The sequence below is a fragment of the Loxodonta africana genome, chromosome 12 (assembly GCF_030014295.1).
Source record: "Loxodonta africana isolate mLoxAfr1 chromosome 12, mLoxAfr1.hap2, whole genome shotgun sequence".
In the NCBI taxonomy this organism is placed as follows: domain Eukaryota; kingdom Metazoa; phylum Chordata; class Mammalia; order Proboscidea; family Elephantidae; genus Loxodonta; species Loxodonta africana.
In genome coordinates, this window is record NC_087353.1 from 54731067 (window position 1) to 54753999 (window position 22933).

The 22933-nt window shown below is 44.8% G+C and overlaps 1 protein-coding gene across 2 annotated transcripts in view; it reads left to right on the top strand.

Moving 5' to 3' along the window:
* Positions 1-22411, top strand: part of GNPTG (N-acetylglucosamine-1-phosphate transferase subunit gamma) — a 29514-nt gene extending 7103 nt beyond the window's left edge. Inside the window, exons 4-11 of one of the 2 annotated variants that reach the window (XM_064295322.1) lie at positions 20957-21011; positions 21086-21169; positions 21289-21382; positions 21474-21606; positions 21746-21828; positions 21908-22039; positions 22144-22225; positions 22302-22411. In XM_064295322.1, the coding sequence (XP_064151392.1) occupies positions 20957-21011; positions 21086-21169; positions 21289-21382; positions 21474-21606; positions 21746-21828; positions 21908-22039; positions 22144-22225; positions 22302-22399 (761 nt within the window). In that variant the 3' untranslated portion in view covers positions 22400-22411. The remainder of the gene's footprint in view (positions 1-20956; positions 21012-21085; positions 21170-21288; positions 21383-21473; positions 21607-21745; positions 21829-21907; positions 22040-22143; positions 22226-22301) is intronic. The other variant, XM_003417691.4, reaches the window with a different exon arrangement.
* The last annotated feature ends 522 nt before the right edge of the window (positions 22412-22933 follow it).

Genomic DNA, 22933 nt, shown 5'->3' on the forward strand with positions numbered 1-22933 from the left:
AAGTTGTGCAACCATTCTTTTTCCATATCATTCTACCACCATTAACAATTACTCCCCCTCTTTCCCACCCCTGGTTACCACTAATAGCCTCTGGTTTCTGCATATTAGCTTATTTCATATATGTGGATTCATACATTTATTTGTCCTTTTGCCGCTGACTTGTTTTGCTCGGCATGATGTTTCCAAGGTTCATCCGTGTTGGGCGTGCGTTAGAACTCAGTGCATGTTTTTAAGAGTTACTCTGTACAGTGTAGTGTTTTTCATATTGCCGAGCATATATGAAAACTGGTGAAGTCCAAGTGTGGCCTGTTCATTGTACTGTGCCAAGGTCAGTCTGCCACATGCTAAAGTTATGCAGGATAAGCATTGGGGGAACGCTAAAGTTATGCAATATAAGCATTGAGGGAAGCTGGGTGAAGGGTACATGGGACCTTTCTGCATTTGTTTGCAACATGTGAGTCTATAAGTATTTCTAAATAAAAAGTAAACCTTCACTCACACACACATGCATACACACCCACATGCATACACATACGTATGCATGCATACTGGAAGAATGTATGAAATACATCTGTTGTAATTTTCAATTAAAATTTCACATTGCAGCATTTTTTCTTTTATTTTCTGTTGGTCTTTTTTTCCCGTAACACTAAAAAGCTGGGTCCCTTAATAACAAATATACTTAGAGACTTTGTCCTGTCGTTCCCATAAAATAGAGTCAAAATGATAGTGCCAATATCAGTATCATCAGTGAAATGACTGGGTGAGGCTTGAGGTTTTCCTTGTTTGCCTCTGGCATGTGCCCCGCTAAGCTGACTGTCAATGCAGTGAGGTTGCACCTGACCACAGGATCCTCTTCTCTGTGCTTGTTACCCATTTGATGTGCAGTCTGGGCCACTGGTTTCTCTTTACGCTCAGTTTTAGTGCTTGCTTTTGGTTTTTCTTTTGCTCTTTAAGCTTTTGTGTTGTGAACAATTTCAAGCCTATATAGAAGTGGGAAGGAGGTTTTGATAAAGCCCCAACTACTTTCACAGTTCTCAACTAAGTCCAGCTTTGATTTCTACTTTTAGTTTCTCCCTGCCACCACTGTTACTTTGCGGCACATCTCCAATCACATACTTTATTTGTAAATATTTGGTATGTGTCTCCTAAGAGCATAGCCACAACGTCATCATCACACTTAGAAATAAAGCAGTAATTCTTTAAATGCAACACAGATCCCCCAGTGTTTCGATTTCTCTGTTTGCCTTGTAAATTATTTTAAATAGAGCCAGTGTCTAAAGTCTGCACGTTGCGTATACTTGTATGTACTTTAAGTCTCTTGTAATATGTTGGGTTTCCCTTTGGTTTATTTGTTGAAGAAACAATCATTTGTTTCCAACATTCTGGAATTTGTTCATTGCATCCCGTGGTCTTTAATGCTTCTTCTTCATTTTAGCTGGGATAAAGACAGTTTTCCCTTTCTAATCTGTATGACTTTCCCTGCTTTTTCTGGTCTGTTTCCCTGCTGAGGGCGTCCTGTGCAGTGGTGGTTAGAAGCGGTGAGAGTGGACGTCCCTATTTGTTTCTGATTTTAGGGGACAGCAGCCAGTCTCTCAGCTTTATGTCTGATGACAGCTATGGGTTTTCGCTGTTGTCAGCTACCATCAAGTTGGCACCCCCTTATGGCGACCCTGCGTACAACATAACGAAAAGTTGCCCAGTGCCGCACCCTATTCGGAAACCCTGCTGGTGTAATGGTTAAGTGCTACGGCTGCTAACCAAGAGGTCAACAGTTCGGATCCGCCAGGTGCTCCTTGGAAACTCTATCGGGAAGTTCTACTCTGTTCTATAGGGTTGCTATGAGTCAGAATCGACTCGATGGCAGTGGGTTTGGTTTTTGGTGGGCACCATATTCATGATCTTTGCTAGGCTTTAGTCCGTTGTTGTAGCCACTGTGTGTTTTGAATGCCTTCCAATGTAGGGGGTCATATTCCAGCGCTATATCGGGCAATGTTCTTTTGTGATCCATAGGATTTTCACTGGCTGATTTTTGGAAATAGATCACCAGGCCTTTCTTCCTAGTCTGTCTTAATCTGGAAGCTCTGCTGAAACCTGCCCACCATGGTGACCCTGCTAGTGTTTGAAGAATCAGTGGCACACATCCAGCATCACACCGAGACACAAGCCACCACAGTATGACAGACAGGTGGTGGGTGAGTTTTTGTAGATGCCCTTTTTTAGGTGAAGGACAATCCCTTCTGTAAAATAGGACTTAGAGTAGTAGTGATAGTAGCGTCATCATGATCAGCCCCAAACTGATCTCTGTGAGGGGAGGTCAGACATACCTCCACTCTCCAACCTTTTTGCCAGTTCTGACACTACCCATCCCTCCTATGGCACCCTTTACTTCTCTGCTGGGTTTGAGAATCCAATGCGATGGCCACTCAGAACTCACAGACCATACATACAGTTAAGTGGTTTATTAAGGATCAGGATTAGAACGGATGCAGGCAAAGTCTAGAAGGCTCCCCTGAAGAGGAGAGCACATCCCTTCCTTCTTCGATGCAGGACAGCTGTCTCGCCTCCTCTCAACCCCCTCAGGATAGGCTCCTCTCAGCCCTGCCATCTGTCACGTCCAGTGCTCTCCCAGTCCTCAGTGTTGCAGCCTTTTACCAGTGTTACAGCTCTTCTAGGAGGTTCCTTTCCTCCTCTCTTTCTCATGCTTCTGCTTCTTTCTGCTGCTTTTCTTCTTGTTTTTTTCTGTCTTTAAAAAACCTTAGTGAGGCTGGCTGCATATATACATGCATTTATCTGCCGAGGTTTCCTATCTGTTCAGTTGTTAAAAGTATATTTTATTTTTTACATTATCCTTTGAACATAGCTGTAACAGCTGCTTTAAGACCCTTTTCTAATTCCAGCATCTGTGCCATCTGGGGGCCCATCTCTATTGAGCACCATTTCTCTTGGTTAGGGGCCCCTTTTATCTGTTTCCTCATATGTCTAGTAATTTGGGAATATATTCTTGACACTGAATGCTCGAAGGTTCTCTTGTGATTGTTTGCAAAGGCTTTATTATTTTTTTAGCAAGCAGCTAACTTGGCTGCACTCAGACTCCAAGCCACCTCCCTTGCGGTGGAGAGTAGTGCCGTCCCGCCTCTGTGCTTTTGGCCTCTCTGGGAAGTGCGGTCTTCCCGGGCATGTGCAGGCTCAGCTGGAGATCTGGGCGGAGTTCAGGTGTAGAATGTGGGTTCCCTCTCTGGCCTCTCCTTTCTGGCATTTTCCCCTCAATGTCCAGCTGCTGTGGTCACCTCCACTCTGTCCTGATTCCTGATGCCTTGAAGACTGTAGGCTCTGAGTGTTAGCCACTGGCTGGGCCTGCTGGGAGGGCAAAGCCAGAAAAGCTGGACCTTTGTAGAGGGGTCTCTTCCCCAGCATGACCCCCTCCTGCACCTGCCTCTTGCCCTCTGCCGCCTTCAGGTGCTGTTTTTGTTTCACCAGTGTCCCTCACGCTATCTGCAGGAGTGCAGCTCTGTGGTCAACTGTGTGGCTTCTCATACCCAAGGTTACATACAAGGGTTTAAACATGACACCACAAACCAACTTGGCTTCATAGACATACACAGAACGCTCCACTCAACAGCTTCCAAGTATACTTTCTTTTCCAACGCATATGGAACAGTCTCTAGAATAGACCACATATTAGGCCATAAAGCAAGCCTTAACAGAATCCAAAACATCGAAATACTACAAAGCGTCTTCTCTGACCATAAAGCCATAAAACTAGAAGTCAGTAACAAAAAAATCAGGGAAAAGAAATCAAACACATGGAAACTGAACAACACTTTGCTCAAAAACAATTGGATTATAGAACAAATTAAAGACGCAATAAAGAAATTGATAGAATCCAGTGAGAGTGAAAACCCTTCCCATCAGAACCTTTGGGACACAGTGAAAGCAGTGCTCAGAGGTCAATTTATATCAATAACTGTACCCATACAAAAAGAAGAAAGGGCCAAAATCGAAGAATTATCCCTACAATTTGAACAAACAGAAAGAGAGCAACAAAAGAAACCTTCAGGCACCAGAAGAAAGCAAATAATAAAAATTAGAGCAGAATTAAATGAAATAATAATTGAAAATAATAATTTTTAATTTAATTTAATTTAATAATAATTAACAATTATTGAAAGAGTTAACAAGACCAAAAGCTAGTTCTTTGAAAAGATCAACAAAATTGATAAACCGGCAAATAACCCAGATAAGAAATTAGATGGGTAATATCACAACAGACCCAACTGAAATTAAAAGAATCATAACAGGGTACTATGAAAAGTTGTACTCTAACACATTTGAAAACCTAGAGGAAATGGACAACTTTCTAAAAACACACTATTTACCTAAACTAACACAAACAGAGGCAGAACAACTAAATAAATCCATACCAAAAGAAGAGATTGAAAAAGTAATTAAAATCCCAACAAAGAAAAACCCTGGCCCTGACGGCTTCACTGGAGAATTCTACAAAACGTTCAGAGAAGAGTTAATACCACTACTAATAAAGGTATTTCAGAGCAGAGGAAAGAATGGAATACTCCCGAACTAATTCTATGAAGCCAGCATAACCCTGATACTGAAATCAAGTAGAGACTCCACAAAAAAAGAAAATTACAGACCAGTATCCCTCATGAACTTAGACGTAAAAATCCTCAACAAAATTCTAGCCAATAGAATTCAACAACGTATCAAAAAAAAAAATTCACCGCGACCCAGTGGGATTCATACCAGGTATGCAGGATGATTCAACATTAGAAAAACAATGTAATCCGTCATATAAATAAAACAAAAGACAAAAATCACATGATTTTATCCATTGATGCAGAAGAGGCATTTAACAAAGTCCAACACCCATTCATGATAAAAACTCTCAGCAAAATGGGAATAGAAGAGAAATTCCTAAACATTATAAAGGGCATTTATACAAAGCCAACAGCCAGCATCATCCTACACGGAGAGAGATTGAAAGCATTCCCCTTGAGAACAGGAACCAGACACGGATGCCCTTTATTACCACTCTTATTCAACATTGTGCTGGAAGTCCTAGCCAGAGCAGTTAGGCTAGATAAAGAGATAAAGGGCATCCAGATTGGCAAAGAAGAAGTCAAAGTATCTCTGTTTGCAGATGACATGATCCTATATACAGAAAAACCTCAAGAAAAATACTGAAACTAATAGAAGAGTTTAGCAGAGTATCAGGATACAAGATTAACATACATAAATCAGTTGGATTCCTCTACACCAACAAAGAGAGCATCGAAGAGGAAATCACCAAATCAATACCATTTACAATAGCCCCCAAGAAGATAAAATACTTAGGAGTAAATCTAACCAGAGACGTAAAAGACCTATACAAAGAAAACTACAAGACAGTACTGCAGGAAACCATAAGAGACCTACAGAAGTGGAAAAACATACCTTGCTCATGGATAAGAAGACTCCACATTGTAAAAATGTCTATTCTGCTCAAAGCAATCTATAGATACAGTGCAATCCCAATCCAAATACCAGTGACATTTTTTAATGAGATGGAGAAACAAATCACGAACTTCATATGGAAGGGATAGAGGCCCTGGATAAGTAAACCATTACTGAAAAGAGAACAACGTGGGAGGCCTCACACTACCGAATTTTAGAACCTCTTATACCACAGCAGTAGTCAGAACAGCCTGGTACTGATACAATAACAGATACATACACCAATGGAACAGAACTGAGAATCCAGACATAAATCCATCCACATATGAGCAGCTGATAGTTGACAAAGGCCCAAAGTCTGTTAAATGGGGGAAAAGACAGTCTCTTTTTAACAAATGGTAGCATAACTGGATACCCATCTGCAAAAAAAAAAAATGAAACAAGACCCATAGCTTATACCATGCACAAAAACCAACTCAAAATGGATTAAAGACCTAAATATAAAATCTAAAACAATAAAGATCATGAAAGAAAAAATAGGGACAACACTAGGAGCCCTAATACATGGTATAAACAGTATATAAAACATTACTTACAACACACAAACACCAGTAGAGAAACTAGATAACTGGGAGCTCCTGAAAGTCAAACACCTACGCTCATCCAAAGGCCTCACCAAAAGAGTAAAAAGAGTACCTACGGACTGGGAAAAAGTTTTTAGCTATGACATTTCCGATCAGCACCTGATCTCTCAAATTTACATGTTATTGCAAAAACTCAACAACAAAAAGACATAATCCAATTAAAAAATGGGCAAAGGATATGAACAGGCACCTCACTAAAGAAGACATTCAGGTAGCTAACAGATACATGAGGAAATGCTCACGATCATTAGCCGTTGTTGTTGTTGTTAGGTGCCGTCGAGTCAGTTCCGACTCATAGCGACCCTATGCACAACAGAACGAAACAGTGCCCGGTCCTGCGCCATCCTTACAATTGTTGTTATGGTTGAGCTCATTGTTGCAGCCACTGTGTCAATCCACCTCGTTGAGGGTCTTCCTCTTTTCCACTGACCCTGTACTCTGCCAAGCATGATGTCCATCTCCAGGAACTGATCCCTCCTGACAACATGTCCAGAGTATGTAAGACGCAGTCTCGCCATCCTTGCCTCTAAGGAGCATTCTGGCAGCACTTCTACCAAGACGGGTTTGTTCGTTCTTTTGGCAGTCCATGGTATATTCAGTATTCTTGACCAACACCACAATTCAAAGGCGTTAACTCTTTGTTGTCCAGCTTTCACATACATATGATGTGATTGAAAATACCATGGCTTGGGTCAGGTGCACCTTAGTCTTCGGGGTGACATCTTTGCTCTTCAACACTTTGAAGAGGTCCTTTGCAGCAGATTTACCCAATGCAATGAGTCTTTTGATTTCTTGACTGCTGCTTCCATGACTGTTGATTGTGGATCCAAGTAAAATGAAATCCTTGACAACTTCAATCTTTTCTCGGTTGATCATGATGTTGCTCATTGGTCCAGTTGTGAGGATTTTTGTTTTCTTTATGTTGAGGTGCAGTCCATACTGAAGGCTGTGGTCTTTGATCTTCATTAGTAAGTGCTTCAAGTCCTCTTCACTTTCAGCAAGCAGGGTTGTGTCGTCTGCATAACGCAGGTAGTTAATGAGTCTTCCTCCAATCCTGATGTCCCGTTCTTCTTCATATAGTCCAGCTTCTCATATTATTTGTTCAGCATACAGATTAAATAGGTATGGTGAAAGAATACAACTCTGACGCACACCTTTCCTGACTTTAAACCAATCAGTATCCCCTTGTTCTGTCCAAACAACTGCCTCTTAATCTATGTAAAGGTTCCTCATGAGCACAATTAAGTGTTCTGGAATTCCCATTCTTTGCAGTGTTATCCATAGTTTGTTATGATCCACACAGTCGAATGCCTTGCATAGTCAATAAAACACAGGTAAACATCCTTCTGGGATTCTCTGCTTTCAGGCAGGATCCATCTGACAACAGCAATCGGCCTCTTCTGAAACCGGCCTGAATTTCTGGCAGTTCCCTGTCGATATACTGCTGCAGCCGTTTTTTTAAATGATCTTCAGCAAAATTTTGCTTGCATGTGATGTTAATGATATTGTTCTATAATTTCGACATTCGGTTGGATCACCTTTCTTGGGAATAGGCATAAATATGGGTCTCTTCCAGTCAGTTGGCCAGGAAGCTGTCTTCCATATTTCTTGGCATAGATGAGTGAGCACCTCCAGTGCTGCATCTGTTTGTTGAAACATCTCAATTGATATTCCATCAATTCCTGGAGCCTTTTTTTTCGCCAGTGCCTTCAGAGCAGCTTGAATTTCTTCCTTCAGTACCATCGGTTCCTGATCATACGCTACCTCTTGAAAAGGTTGAATATCTACTAATTCTTTTTGGTATAATGACTCTGTGTATTCCTTCCATCTTCTTTTGATGCTTCCTGCATCATTTAATATTCTCCCCATGGAATCCTTCACTGTTGCAACTCGAGGCTTGAATTTTTTCTTCAGTTCTTTCAGCTTGAGAAACGCCGAGTGTGTTCTTCCCTTTTGGTTTTCCATCTCCAGCCCTTTGCACATGTCATTATAATACTTTACTTTGTCTTCTTGAGAGGCCCTTTGAAATCTTCTGTTCAGTGCTTTTATTTCATCAATTCTTCCTTTTGCTTTAGCTGCTCGGCACTCAAGAGCAAGTTTCAGAGTCTCCTCTGACATCCATCTTGGTCTTTTCTTTCTTTCCCATCTTTTCAGAGACCTCTTGCTTTCTTCATGGATGGTGTCCTTGATGTCATTCCACAATTCATCTGGTCTTTGTTCACTAGTGTTCAATGCATCAAATCTATTCTTGAGATGGTCTCTAAATTCAGGTAGGATATACTCAAGGTCATATTTTGGCTCTCGTGGACTTGCTCTGATTTTCTTCGGTTTCAGCTTGAACTTGCATATGAGCAATTGATGGTTTGTTCACAGTTGGCCCCTGGCCTTGTTCTGACTGATGATATCGAGCTTTTCCATTGTCTCTTTCCACAGATGTAGTTAATTTGATTTCTGTGTGTTCCATCTGGTGAGGTCCTTGTGTATAGTCGCTGTTTATGTTGGTGAAAGAAGGTATTTGCAATGAAGAAGTCGTTGGTCTTGCAAAATTCTATCATTCGAGCTCTGGCATTGTTTCTATCACCAAGGCCATATTTTCCAACTACTGATCCTTCTTTGTTTCCAACTTTCGCATTCCAATCGCCAGTCATTATCAATGCATCTTGATGGCATGTTTGATCAATTTCAGACTGCAGCAGCTGATAAAAATCTTCTATTTCTTTGGCCCTAATGGTTGGTGCATAAATTTGAATAATAGTTGTATTAACTGGTCTTCCGTGTAGGCGTATGGATATTATCCTATCACAGACAGCATTGCGCTTCAGGATAGATCTTGAAATGTTCTTTTTGACGATGAATGCAACACCATTCCTCTTCGAGTTGTCATTCCCAGCATAGTAGACTATATGATTGTCTGTTTGAAAATGGCCAGTACCAGTCCATTTCAGCTCACTAACGCCTTGGATATTGATGTTTATGCATTCCATTTCATTTTTGACGATTTCCAATTTTCCTAGATTCATACTTCATACATTCCAGGTTCTGATTATTAATGGATGTTTGCAGCTGTTTCTTCTCATTTTGAGTTGTGCCATATCAGCAAATGAAGGTCCCGAAAGCTTTACTCCATCCACGTCATTAAGGTTTACTGTAGAGGAGGCAGCTCTTCCCCAGTCCTCTTTTGAGTGCCTTCCAACCTGGGGGGCTCATCTTCCAGCACTATATCAGACGATGTTCTGCTGCTATTCATAAGGTTTTCACTGGCTAATGCTTTTCAGAAGTAGAGTTCCCGGTCCTTCCTAGCCTATCTTAGTCTGGAAGCTCAGCTGAAACGTGTCCTCCATGGGTGACCCTTCTGGTATCTGAACACCGGTGGCATAGCTTCCAGCATCACAGCAACACACAAGCCCCCGCAGTATGACAAACTGACAGACACGTGGGGGCCCAACTCCTATACTTGTGGATTAATGTAATCTAATATAATGCGTGTTGCATTAGCCATAGATTCTGTCTCACTCCAACAAGGCTGTCATTAATCCAAAAAGCACAAAATAATAAATGTTGGAGAGGTTGCGGAGAGGCTGGAACACTTACACACTGCTGGTGGGAATGTAAAATGGCACAACCACTTTGGAAATCAATTTGGCGCTTCCTTCAAAAGCTAGAAATAGAACTACTATACGATCCAGCAACCCCACTCCTTGGAATGTATCCTAGAGAAATAAGAGCCTTTACACAAACAGATATGTGCACACCCATGTTCATTGCAGCACTGTTTACAATAGCAAAAAGATGGAAGCAACCAAGGTGCCCATCAAGGGATGAATGGATAAATAAATTATGGTATATTCACACAATGGAATACTATGAATCAATAAAGAACAATGATGAATCTGTGAAACATTTCATAACATGGAGGAACCTGGAAGGCATTATGCTGAATGAAATTAGTCAGTTGCAAAAGGACAAAGAACTGAAGAAATATTTTAAATAGAGGAGAAAATATTCTCTGATGGTCACGAGATGGGGGAGAGAGGGAGAGGAGGATTCATTAATTAGATAGTAGACAAGAACTAATTTAGGTGAAGGGAAAGACAACACACAAGAGAGGTCACCACAACTGGACTAAACCAAAAGCAAGGAAGTTTCCCAAATAAACCGAAGGCTTTTAAGGTGAGCGTAGCAGGGGCGGAGGTTTGGGGACCATGGTTTCAGGGACATCTAGGTCAATTGGCATTATAAAATCTATTAAGAAAACATTCTGCGTCCCATTTTGGAGAGTGGCATCTGGGCTCTTAAATGCCAGCAAGCGGCCATCTAAGATGCATCAATTGGTTTCAGCTCACCTGGAGCAAAGGAGAATGAAGAACACCAAAGACACAAGGTAATTATGAGCCCAAGAGACAGAAAGGGTCACATAAATCAGAGATTGCATCAGCCTGAGACCAGAAGAACTGGACAGTGCCTAGCTACAACCGATGACAGCCATGACAGCAAACACAACAGAGGAGCCCTGAAGGAGCAGGAGAGCAGTGGGATGCAGACCTCAAGTTCTTGTAAAAAAACCAGACTTAATGGTCTGACTGAGACTAGAAGGACCCCAGAGGTCATGGTCCCCAGACATTCTGTTAGCCCAAGACAGGAACCATTCCCAAAGCCAACTCTTCAGACAGGAATTGGACTGGAGCGTAAAACAGAAAATGATACTGGTGAGGAGTGAACTTCTTGGATCAAGTAGACACGTGAGACTATGTGGGCAGTTCCTGTCTGGAGGGCAGATGTGAAGGCTGAGGGGGACAGAAGCAGGTTGAATGGACATGGAAACACAGGATGGAGAGAAGGAGCGTGCTGTCTCATTAGGGGAAGAGCAACTAGGAGTATATAGCAAGGTGTATGTAAGTTTTTGCATGAGAGACTGACTTGATTTGTAAACTTTCACTTAAAGCGCATATAAAAATTAAAAAAAAAAAAATGACAGCACAGCATTGCCTCCGTCAGAACTCCTGTAAGGACCTGCTCTTAAATCACTTGAAGTGGCTCTGTGCGCTCTGCTGCTTTGCTATTAATTTATGTAGCTAGTTCATTTATTTTTCTTCATTTTCAGCTTTAGCAGCTTATTTTGTCCCTTTTACATTAGTTTTGAACATGTGAAAGCATTTATGTATTCACGTATCAAATCTCTATAGGAAAGAACGTCCTTGTCTTCTTTCCTGTCACCCCATGCTACCTAGAAGTCACCATCTTTTAATTATAAAAACATATAACAAAGTTTGCCATTTTTCCCATCTGTAAGTGACAGTTCAGTGGCATTAAGTGCTTTCACCGTGTTGTGCAGCCATCATCGTCATGTAGTTGCAAAACTACTTCATACCCGCAAACAGAAACCCTGTCCCCATTAACTAATGACTCCCCATTTCCTCTCAAGCTGCACCCCATTCCAACTCATAGAGACCTTATAGGACAGAATAGAACTGCCTCACAGAGTTTCCAAGGTCGTAATCTTTTTTTTTTAATTGTATTTTAGATGAAAATTTACAGTGAATACACATGTTGTTTTGTGACATTGGTTGCCAACCCCACAACATGTCGACACTCTCCCCTTCTTGACCTTGGGTTCCCCATTACCACCTTTCCTGTCCCTTCCTGCTTTCTTGTCCCTGCCCCTGGGCTGGTGTGCCCATTTAGTCACATTTTGTTTTATGGGTCCAAGGCTGTAATCTTGATGGAAGCAGACTGCCACATCTTTCTCCTGCAGAGCAGTTGGTGGGTTCGAACCACCATGCTTTGGGTTAGCAGCTGAGCACTTAACCACTGCATCACCAGGGCTCCTGTCTCTTACCCCCGAGCCTCTGGTAATCTGTACTGTCCTTTCTGTCTCTATGAGTTTGCTTTTCTAGACATTTCACCTAAGTGGGATCATACAATATCTGTCCTTTTGTGTCTGACTTATTTCAGTGAACATTGTAAAAATGATGTGATGGGGACGTCTGACCTCCTCTAACTTCACAAGGAGGAAGGAGAATCAAGATCGACAGCCCAAGGCGGATTCCTGTGAGGCAGAGGTCAAACATTCCTCCTCTCTCCAGCCTTTTTGCCAATTCTGACACCAACAGTGCCTTCCACAGCTCGCTCTACTCCTCTGCTGGATTTGATAATTCATCGCAAGGGCCACACAGAACTCACAGACCATACTCACACTTATAGGGTTTATTAGAAAAGTAACAGGCTACAGTTAATGTTTAGGAATGCTCACGATACAGTTCTTCCATCAGGACAGCCTCCTCTTAGTCATGGTGCAGATGGGTCTCTCCCCCTGGCCCCTTGGACTTGCTCAGGCAAGTGTTATAAAGCTCTTTTAGCTCTGCTAAAAAGTGCTTGGAGGCACCCCCCTCAGCCAGTATGCCTTGTCACTCAGTCTAGCTCTGTGGATAGGCAAGCCTAGCTCCGCCAAGTGCCCATAGGCAGCCTACTCTGCCATCAAGCCTCCTGCCCAAAGACACTCAGCTTTCTTGCTCCAAGGGCCTGGAAGCCCACCGTACTGTCCCTTGCTGGTCTCCTGGTTCCACTTCCACTGTTTTTTTGCCGCTACTTCTCACTGACTTGCCATCTTCAGTGTTACAGCTCTCTGTCTCCTGGATCTCAGCGGAGGGATCCTAGGCCCATAGGACATGCTCAGCTCATGTCTCTTCTTCTCGGTGGTAGTCAGGCTCCCTCTGTTCTAGAATTGGCTCTCTTTTAAGCCGAGCGGGGTGGCAAAACTGACTAGTCCCTCGTTAGGGTTCCATACACTTTATTTGCATGGTCTCATTCCCACAACTATGCCATGAACCTTATTTACGTTATTAGCAAGTTATCCATTCCTCTTGGTGGGCCACAAGCATGTCATTCACATAATCCCACCCAGTCATTTGGTGGGAGTTACAAAGACTTCGGCTAAAAGTGTCACATTAAGTAATGTACTGCACTGCAAGCATGTCTTCAAGCTTCATGTTGTAGCATGTATCAGGACTTCATTTCTCCTTATGGCAAATACTTCATCGTTGGGTATACCACATTTTGGTTATCCATTTATCTGTTGGTGGACATTTGGGTTGTTTCTACCTTTTGGCTATGGTTAATAGTGCTGCATTGACCATTGACGTACAAGTATATGTTTGCATTCCTGCTTTAGTTCTTGTGGGTATATATGTCGGAGTGGAATTATTAGATCATATGTTAATTCTATGTTTAGCTTTTTGAGGAACTCCCAAACTGTTTTACACAGTGGCTGCCCCATTTCACAATCCCACCAGCAATGGATGAGAGTTCCAATTTCTCCATAACCTCGTCAACACTTTTGTTTTTATTTTTTTGATCATAGCCATTCTAGTGAGGGTGGTGTTATATTTAATCATGGTATTTATTTGCATTTCCCTAGTGATGTTGAGCATCTTTTCATGTGCTTGTTGGCCATTTGTATTTCTTCTTAGGTGAAATGTCAAATTCTTTGCCAGTTTTTTGATTGGGTTGTTTGTCTTTTTGTTGTTAAGTTGTAGGACATCTTTATATATTCTAGATATTAAACACTTCTCAGATATCCAAAAAAAACAAAAACAAAACCTGTTGCCATGAAGTCAATTCTGATTCATAGCGACCCTATAGGACAGAGTAGAACTGCCCCATAGGGTTCCAGGGACTGCCTGGTGGGTTTGAACTGTCTACCTTTTGGTTAGCAGCTGAATGCTTAACCACTGCACCACTCAGATATAAGCTTCCCAAAATTCTTTTCCCAGTATGTAGGCTGTCTCCTTACTTTGTTGATAAAGTCCTTTGATGAACACAAATTTTTAATTTTGTTGAAGTCCCCTTTATTTGTCTTTTTTGCTGTGCTTTTGGTGTCATATCTAAAAACTCATTGTTAAAAACTAGGTCCTGAAGCATTGCCCCTGTGTTTTCTGCTAAGATTTTTGGTGGTTTTAATTTTTTATCTTTAGGTCTTTGGTCCATTTTGAATTAGTTTTCCTATATGGTATAAGGTATGGGCCCAGGTTGATTCTTTCCTTTGCGGAAATCCAGTTGTTCCAGCACCATTTATTGAAGAAATTATTCTTTCCACATTGGACGGTCTTAGCAACCTTGTTGAAAACCATTTCACCATAGATGTATGGGTTTATTTCTGGACTCTCATTTCTATTCCATTGGTCTGTATGTCTATCCTTGTACCAGTATCAGACTGTCTTGATTACTGTAGCTTTATAGTATGTTTTGAGATCAGAAGTGTGAATCTTATTTTTTAATCCTTTTTCAAGATTGCTTTAGCCATTTGAGGCCCCTTGCAGTTCCATATAAATTTGAGGATTAGCTTTTCCATTTCTGTAAAGAAAGTTGTTAGAATTTTGATAGGGATTACATTGAATTTATAGATTGCTTTCGGTAGTATTGATACCTTAACAATATTAAATTTTTCAATCCATGAATGCAGAATGTCCTTCCATTTATTTGTTGTTGTTGTTGTTAGGTACCATCAAGTCAGTTCTGACTCATAGTGATCCTATCATCTAGGTACAACAGAATGAAACACTGGCTGGTCCAGCTCCATCCTCACGGTCATTGCTATGTTTGAGCCCATTGTTGCAGCCACTGTGTCAGTCCATCTTGTCAAGGGTCTTCCTCTTTTTCACTGACTCTTTATCTTACTAAGCTTGGTGTTCTTCTCCAGGGACTGGTCCCTCCTGATAACACGCCCAAAGTACATGAGATGAAGTCTTGCCGTCCTTGCATCCAAGGAGCACTCTGGCTGTATTTTTTCCAAGAGAGACTTGATTGTTCTTCCAAACTATGGTGCTGGCAAAGAATATTCAATATTCTTTGTCAGCACCATAGTTTAGAGGCATCAGTTCTTCTTCAGTCCTTCTTATTCATTATCCAGCTTTCACATGCATGTGAGGTGGTTGGAAAATAGCATGGCTTGGGTCAGGCGCACCTTAGTCTTCAAGGTGACTTCTTTGCTTTTCAACATTTTGAAGAGGTATTTGCCCGCCGAAATACATTGTTTGGTTTCTTGACTGCTGCTCCCGTGGGTGTTGATTGTGAATCCAAGTAAAATGAAATCCTTGACAAATTCAATCTTTTCTCCATTTATTGTGGTGTTGCTTATTGGTCCAGTTTTGAGGATTTTTGTTTTCTTTATGTTGAGGTGTAATCCATAGTGAAGGCTGTAATCGTTGATCTTCATGAGTGAGTGCTTCAAGTCCTTTTCTCTTTCAGCAAGCAAGGTTGTGTCATCTGCATATTGCAGGTTGTTAATGAGTCTTCCACCAGTCCTGTTCATATAGTCCAGTTTCTCAGATTATTTGCTCAGCACACAGTGAAAGGATACAACCCTGACGCACACCTTTCCTGATTTTAAACCATGCAGTATCCCCTTTTTCTGTTTGAACGACTTCCTCTTGGTCCATTTATTTAGGTCTTCTTCGATTTCTTTCAGTGATATTTTGTAGATTTCAGTGCGCATGTCTTTAAATTTACGTCTTGGTTAAATTTATTCCTAGATATTTATTCTTTTAGATGCTATTGTAAATGAAATTGTTTCCCTAACCCCCCCCTTTTTTTTTTTAATTTATTTATTGTGCTTTAGGTGAAAGGTTAAAAAATCAAGTCAGTCTCTCATACAAAAAGCTGTAAACACCCTATCAGGCACTCCCAGCTGCTCTCCCCTTAATGAGACAGCACATTCCTCCTCTCCACCCTGTGTTCCCTGTGCCCATTCAACCAGCTTCTGTCCCCATCTTCCTTCTCATCTCGCCACCAGACAGGAGTGGCCCACATAGTTTCATGCATCTACTTGAGCCACGAAGTTCAGTCTTCACCAGCATCATTGTCTATCTTATAGTCCAGGCCAATCCCTGTCTGTAGAGTTGGTTTCAGGACTGGCTCCAATCTTGGGCTGTCAAAGGGTCCAGGGACCATGACCGTCAGGATACCTCTGGTCACAGTCAGACCATTAAGCTTGGTCTTTTTACAAGAATTTAAAATCCGCATCCCACTATTCCCCTGCTCCATCAGGGATTCTCTGTTGTGTTCCCTGTTTGGGCAGTCATCGGTGGTAGCTGGGCACCATCTAGTTCTTTGGGTCTCAGGCTGATGGAGTCTCTGGTTTATGTGGCCCTTTCTGTCTCTTGGGCTCGTATTTACCTTGTGTCTTTGGTGTTCTTTCATTCTTCGCTCCAGGTGGGTTGAGACCAGTTGATGCATCTTAGATGGCCGCTTGCTAGCGTTTAAGACCCCAGACGCCTCTCACCAAAGTGGAATGCAGACCGTTTTCTTAATACATTTTGTTATGCCAGTTGATCTAGATGTCTCCTGAAACCATGGTCCCCAGACCCTATCCCTGCTACTCTGGCCTTCAGAGCTTTTGGTTGTATTGAGGAAATTTCTTTGCTTTTGGTTTAGTCCAGCTGTACTGACTATCCCTGTGCTATGTGTTGCCCTTCCCTTCACCTAAAAAAATTTTTTGTCTACTGTCTAGTTAGTGAATATCCCTTTCTCTCCCTCCCCACTGTCGTAACCATCAAAGAATATTTTCTTCTGTGTTTAATCTTTATCTGGAGTTCTTGTAATAGTGGTCTCATACAATATTTGTCCTTTTGCAGTTGACTAATTTCACTCAACATAATGCCTTCCGTATTCCTCCATGTTATGAAATCTAACTTCCTTTTCGTGATGCTCATTGTTGACATATAAAAGCCTGACTGATTTTTGTGTGTTGACTGTGCATCCTGCCACCTTGCTGAGTTCATTTATTAGGCCTGTAGTTTTCTTGTGGATTCTTTGGGATCTTAGTTCGAATCTGCCAGACGCTCCTTGGAAACTATCAGGCAGTTCTACCCTGTCCTATAGGGTCGCTATGAGTCAGAATCAACTCGACGGCAGTGGGTTTTTATCTATATGGGATCATGTCGCTTACAAAATGGGGTAATTTTACTTCTTCCTTCCTGATATACTTTTTATTTCCTTTTCTTGTAATTGCTCTGGCTAGAACTTCCAGTACAATATTGAATAGCAGTGGTGAGAGCAGGCATCCTTGTTTTGCTCATGATCTTCAGGGGAAAGCTATGTCTTTCTCCACTGAGCGTGGTGTTAGCTGTGGGTTTTTCATAAATGTCCTTTAGCATATTGAGAAATTTCCCCTCTATTCCTAGCTTGTTCAGTGTTTTTATCATGAAAGTATGTTGTATTTTGTCTACTGCCTTATTTTGTCTATTTAGATGACCATAAGGTTCTTTCCTTTTTTTGTCTTAATATGGTGTGTTATGTTGATTGATTTTCTAACGTTGAACCACCCTTGCATTCCTGGGATAAATCCTGCCTTATTGTGGTGTATAATCATTTTATATGCTTTTGGATATACTTTTAGTATTTCGTTGAGGATTTTTGTATGTATATTCATAGGGGACATTGGTCTGTAGTTTTCTTGTGTTGTCTTTGTCTGGTTTTGGTATCAGAATAGTGCTAGCCTCACCGAATGAGTTAGGAAGTATTCCCTCTGCTTTTATTTTTGGAAAGGCTTAAGAAGGATTGGGGTTACTTTTTCTATAAATGTTCTGTAGAATTCCCTAGTGAAGCCATCTGGTCCAGGACTCTTTCTTTTTTGGGAGGGAGGTTTTTTTTTTTTTTTTTAATTACTGATTTGATTTCTGCACTTGTTACAAGTTTATTGAGATCTTCTATTTCTTCTTGAGTCACTGTAGGAATCTTACGCGTTGTCTAGAAATTTGTCCATTTAACGTAGATTAATTTGTTGGTGCAAAACTGTTCACAGTATTATGATCATTTTTATTTCTGTAGGGTCGGTTATGATGTCCCCACTTTCTGATTTTAGATATTTGCATCTTCCATTTCTTTGTCGGTCTTACTAAAGCTTTGTTGATTTATTGATTGTTTCACAAAAGAACTTCTAATTTCATTGATTCTATTTTTCTGTTCTGGTTTCATTTATTTCTGCTCTGTCTTTGTTATCTCCTTTCTGGTTGCTTTGGGTTTGGTTTGCTCTTTTTTTCAGTTTCTCAAGTTGTAAATTTATTGATTTGTGGTCTTTTTTAATGTAGCTATTTACAGCTATAAATTTCCCTCTGAGCACTGCTTTTGCTGCATCTCATGAGTTTTGGTATGTTGTGCTTTTGTTTTCCTTCGACTCTTAAGTGTTTCCTGATTTTTTCCTTGTCTCATTGGTTGTCTAAGAGTGTGTTTTTAATTTCCACATATTTGTGTATTTTTCAGTTTTGTTACTAATATCTGATTTCACTGTATTGTGGTTGGAGAAAGTCCTTGGGTGTTGCAAGTGGTTTGTGCCCAACTACTAACCTAAAGGTTCATGGTTCAAAGCCACCTGGTAGCTCCACGAAAGAAAGGCCTAGACACTGCCTTTGCTTAAAGCTTATAGCCAAGAAAACCTGTGCAGCAGTTGTACTCTGTAGCATATGGGGTTGTCATGAGTCAGAATTGATTTGATGGCAACAGGATCGGTTTTTGGTTTGGTGGTTGGAGAAAATACTTCATGTGGTTTCCGCCTCTCTACTGAGACTTGCTTTGTGGTCTAGCATGTGGCCTCGCCTGGGGAATGACCTGTGAGCACTGGAGAAGAGCGTGTGTTGTGCTATTATTGACATGTGCTGCGTGCCTGCTTGGGTGGCACATGCGTTGCGTGTCTGCTTGGTCTGGTTGGTTTAGTGTCATTCTGGCCATTTCCTTACTCCTCTTCTGTCTCCATATCCTGCCCAGTGTTGGGGGTGGGCCATCGGCATCTCCAGGCCTAGTCAGGGTGGTCCACCAGAGCCACCCGTGCTTGGACTCAGAGGTGGAGGGGTCAGTGAGACTGGATGGATGAGCAGACTCAGGAAGTGGCAATGGTGGGGCTTAGAGCTGAATTCTGGAGGGAGGGTGGGGGACGATGGCTCCGGGGCTGCTAAGCTTCAGATGCCCAGGACCAGAACTGAGTTGGTGAGTGTCCACTAGTGTGGTTTTGGCCCTGCGAGGCTGGCGCTGGGGTTGGGGCTGGCATTGTTGGTTCAGGGCTTATCACTGGGTTGGCAGTGGGTGAGGGCCCTGGCGAGAGTGCGTGGTGGGATGAAGGGGTGCAGGAAATAGGCTTGGGGCTCAGCTGAGTGCAGTCAGGTCGGGGGCCACACCAGCCAGTGGAGAGTGGTGGGGGGCAGTCCCTTAGGACAGGTTAAAGGGAAAGGCACGTCATCAAGAGACAACACGGCCAGGGCCAAGGGGAGCATCACCAGGGCTACAGGCAGGAGGTGAGGGCAGCGACTTGAGTCTTTGATGTGGGCCAGGGAGAAGGGAGGGATGGCGCCGGAGGTGGCCGTGGGAGGGTGCTCAGTTCAGGTGTGGCTCCAGCTGTGTGGCTCATGGCATGGAGCCTGCCAGGCCAGCGTGGGAGTTGGCCATTTGAAGTGTCTGGTGCCCAGGATAAGGGCCGGGCATGGGGCCCACTTTTGTCTTAGCAGGTGTGAGGGCCAGGAGCGAGCAGAGGCTGGGGAGGGGCAGTGACCCCAGCACCATGCCCTGGAGGAGGGAGCCCACACTGGGCCAGGCCAGCCTCAGGCCACAGTGCTCTGTCCTGTTCCCTTTGCTTGAGTGAGGCTGCTGTGTGCAGACCCGTGAGCCCCAGCCCCAGCGTGTCTGCCGCGTGTAGACCTGTGAGCCCCGGTCCCAGTCCAGGCATGTCTGCCGTGAGCAGACCTGTGAGCCCCAGCCCAAGCATGTACCCACCCATGTGAACTTGTGTGTGCACCCCGTCCTGTCACGCATGTGAGCATGTGGACTCACTGTCCTGAGTGTGAGCAGGCCCACATGTACTAGAGCACAGGCTGAGTCTTTGTGTGGTTTCTAGGGACCGTGTCACACTCTGCTGTGGCAGGGCCGTGGTGCAGGGCATGCCCGCGGCTGCAGGAATTGAAGACAGGAGGCCACTGTGTAGGGGAGGGGGGCCAGAGAGCTGGGGGCCCAGCCGGAGGGCCTGGAGCTTGCATGATGGCCATGCGTACCCGGTGCCCACAGGAAGGGTGGGGGAGGGTTATGGCCTCCTCCTAGGATAGCATGAGGGGGTAGCAGGCACCCAGAACATCATTCGGGAGAGGGTGGGTGGCCAGGTCTGGGCCATCCACACAGACATGCTGGTCCAGGCTCTGGAGGTGAGCTGGGGCCCCCACGCAGAAGCTGCAGAGGAGGGGATGAGGCTATGTAGAGCAGTGGGCAGCACCCAGAGGGCTGCAGAGGGCACTTGCTGCCCCACTCCTGGGGGGCCCGGCGAGTGGGCAGGGGGCTCATCCGGCTAGTTTCTGGCTTCTTCTGGCTTGACTTGGGAGGCAGGGCCTGGAGTCGGGTGTCTGGGAAACAGTCACTCAACACTTTTATTTCAACTTCAATAGAAAAAGTAATACTGGCAAGAGGTTTTTAAAAAAGTGCCGACCAGGTTTAGAACAGCACATTCCCATCACAGAGGCCTCCTGGACCCCTCTGTGGGTGAGGTGTAGCATGGGCTGCCCAGCCAGGCCCCTCCCAGAGCATGGCCCCAGTGTCCTCTGAGGCTGCCTCCATCCTGCTCCGAGTGGCTCCGGGGAGACCTGCAGGTCTCAGAGTGCACCTCTTAGGCTCTAGGGGCAGTACCCCCTCCTGAGGGCCATGGAGGCCAGGACTTGCACTTCTGGCGGCCTCTCTCTCATCACCTTTCCTCTTATGTGGCCCCCCTCAGGCTGTCGGGGGCGTGCTCATGCTGCTCACATCCCGGTGGGACGTCCTCTGTGGAGCTTGTGCCACGCGATGTGTCCCTGTCAGCCCCTGGCCTCCCCACTCACGGCACCCTCTCCTCACAGGGCCCAGGCACCTGCTCAGACTCTCCAGCAAGTGCTTCAGTCTGGTGGAGTCCACGTGAGTGAGTGCAGGGCAGGCGGCGGCATGGGGCCAGCCCTGGGGACCCCCCTGACAACGCTGTGCGCCCCCAGGTACAAGTACGAGTTCTGCCCCTTCCACAATGTCACCCAGCACGAGCAGACCTTCCGCTGGAATGCCTACAGTGGGATCCTAGGGTGAGCTGCAGGCGGGGTGGGGGTGGCCCTGAGGCTCCCATACCCCCGCCCCAGCCCGCCAACTTGGGTGAGCCGCAGGTAGGGGGGTGGCCCTCAGGCTCACCTGCCTACCTCCCCAGCATCTGGCATGAGTGGGAAATCGCCAACTACAGCTTCATGGGCATGTGGATGCGCGATGGTGACTCCTGCGGCTCCAGGAGCCGGCAGGCTAAGGTGAGGGCCCATGGGAGCCGGCAGACTAAGGTGAGGGCTGCAGATGAGGGCCCAGGACCCTCAGCTGCCATCACCCACACTCCACCCCCAGGTGGAGCTCACATGCGGGAAACGCGACAGACTGGCCCAGGTGTCAGAGCCTAGCACCTGTGTGTACTCACTGACTTTCGAGACGCCACTCGTCTGCCACCCCCACGCCTTGCTAGGTGGGACCTGGTGCCAGGGTGGGTGTGCTGCCCCACACTGTGTTGGGGGAGTGTTGAAGGGGGGGTGTGGTTTGGCCAGCGTGTGTCGGCGTCCACACACTGTATTGGGGGACATGGACAGGAGTGGCCTCGGCTGAGCCACTGCCTTTGGCCACAGTGTACCCGGTGCTGCCTGAGACCCTGCAGCAGAGGTGGGACCAGGTGGAGCAGGACCTGGTGGATGAGCTTATCACCCCGCAGGTGAGCACAGGTGGGCGACTCCTCCCTTGGTGCCCCTCAGCCAGGTGCTGGGCGCTCCCGCCACCTTCTCTGCCTCTAGGGCCACGCAAAGCAGCTGCGGTCACTCTTTGAGGAGGCTGGCTACTTGAGGGCCCACAAGGACAGTGACCCAGCCTGGCTGGAAGAAGTCTCGTGGGGCCAGGCGTTCGAGACCCTGGAGAGCTGCACTCAGGTAAGGACTGGCAGAGGGGTGCCAGGGCCACCTCCTGGTACAGAGGATGGGAGACATGCTGGCCACCCCACAGGCGCATGACTCCCCTTGAACGTCCATCTCAGGCATACAAGGATCTGTCCAAGGAAGTGAAGAGGCTGCAAGGGTTATTGACCCAGCATGGCATCTGCCACACAAAGGCAGCAGGTGAGTGGGGCGGGGCCGTGCTCACGTCCTAACTGTGGCATGGGCCACTCTGTGACCTGCAGCTGTGCTTCTGCAGAGACTTCCAGCTCCCAGCACTTGGGCCAAGAGGCCCCCACACACGGGCCCCCAGCACAGCTGCGCAGAGACCCGGGACTTCACAGGAACACCCTGTGATCTGGCGAGGAGGATGAGACCCCAAGGGTCCATGCCAGGACCACAGTGCACGTGGAAAACACTACAGCCAGGAAGCTTTCAGAGCCAGAGGGACGGCTCCTGGGAACCACCCGCCTTTGCTGTTCTCAGTGATGCAGACGGAACAAAGATTCAAGGTTTTAATTATCCCTGTACTGATAAAAATAACTCCAGGGTTCTGTAAACCATCGCAAAATGCTGTAGTGTAAAAAATTTAAACAAGTGTTAACAACTTTAAACAATTCACTACAAGTAAATGGTTATGCGTTATAAATACTGCCTTCCAGGTTAAGAGTCCATTCAAATAGCATTTTCATCTAAATACTAAAACCTACACATTGGGGGCCTCCACAAGTTAATGCACACAAAGAGCCTGTGCAGAATCGGGTTCTCTACTGACCAGTGTTAGATGCTGTGGCAGCACGTTACCACCCATGTGGAACACTCGGGACAACAGGTGACAAGGACGACAGGGCTCTTGCACCCCCTTGCAGCCATGCCTGCTCCCTGCTCCGC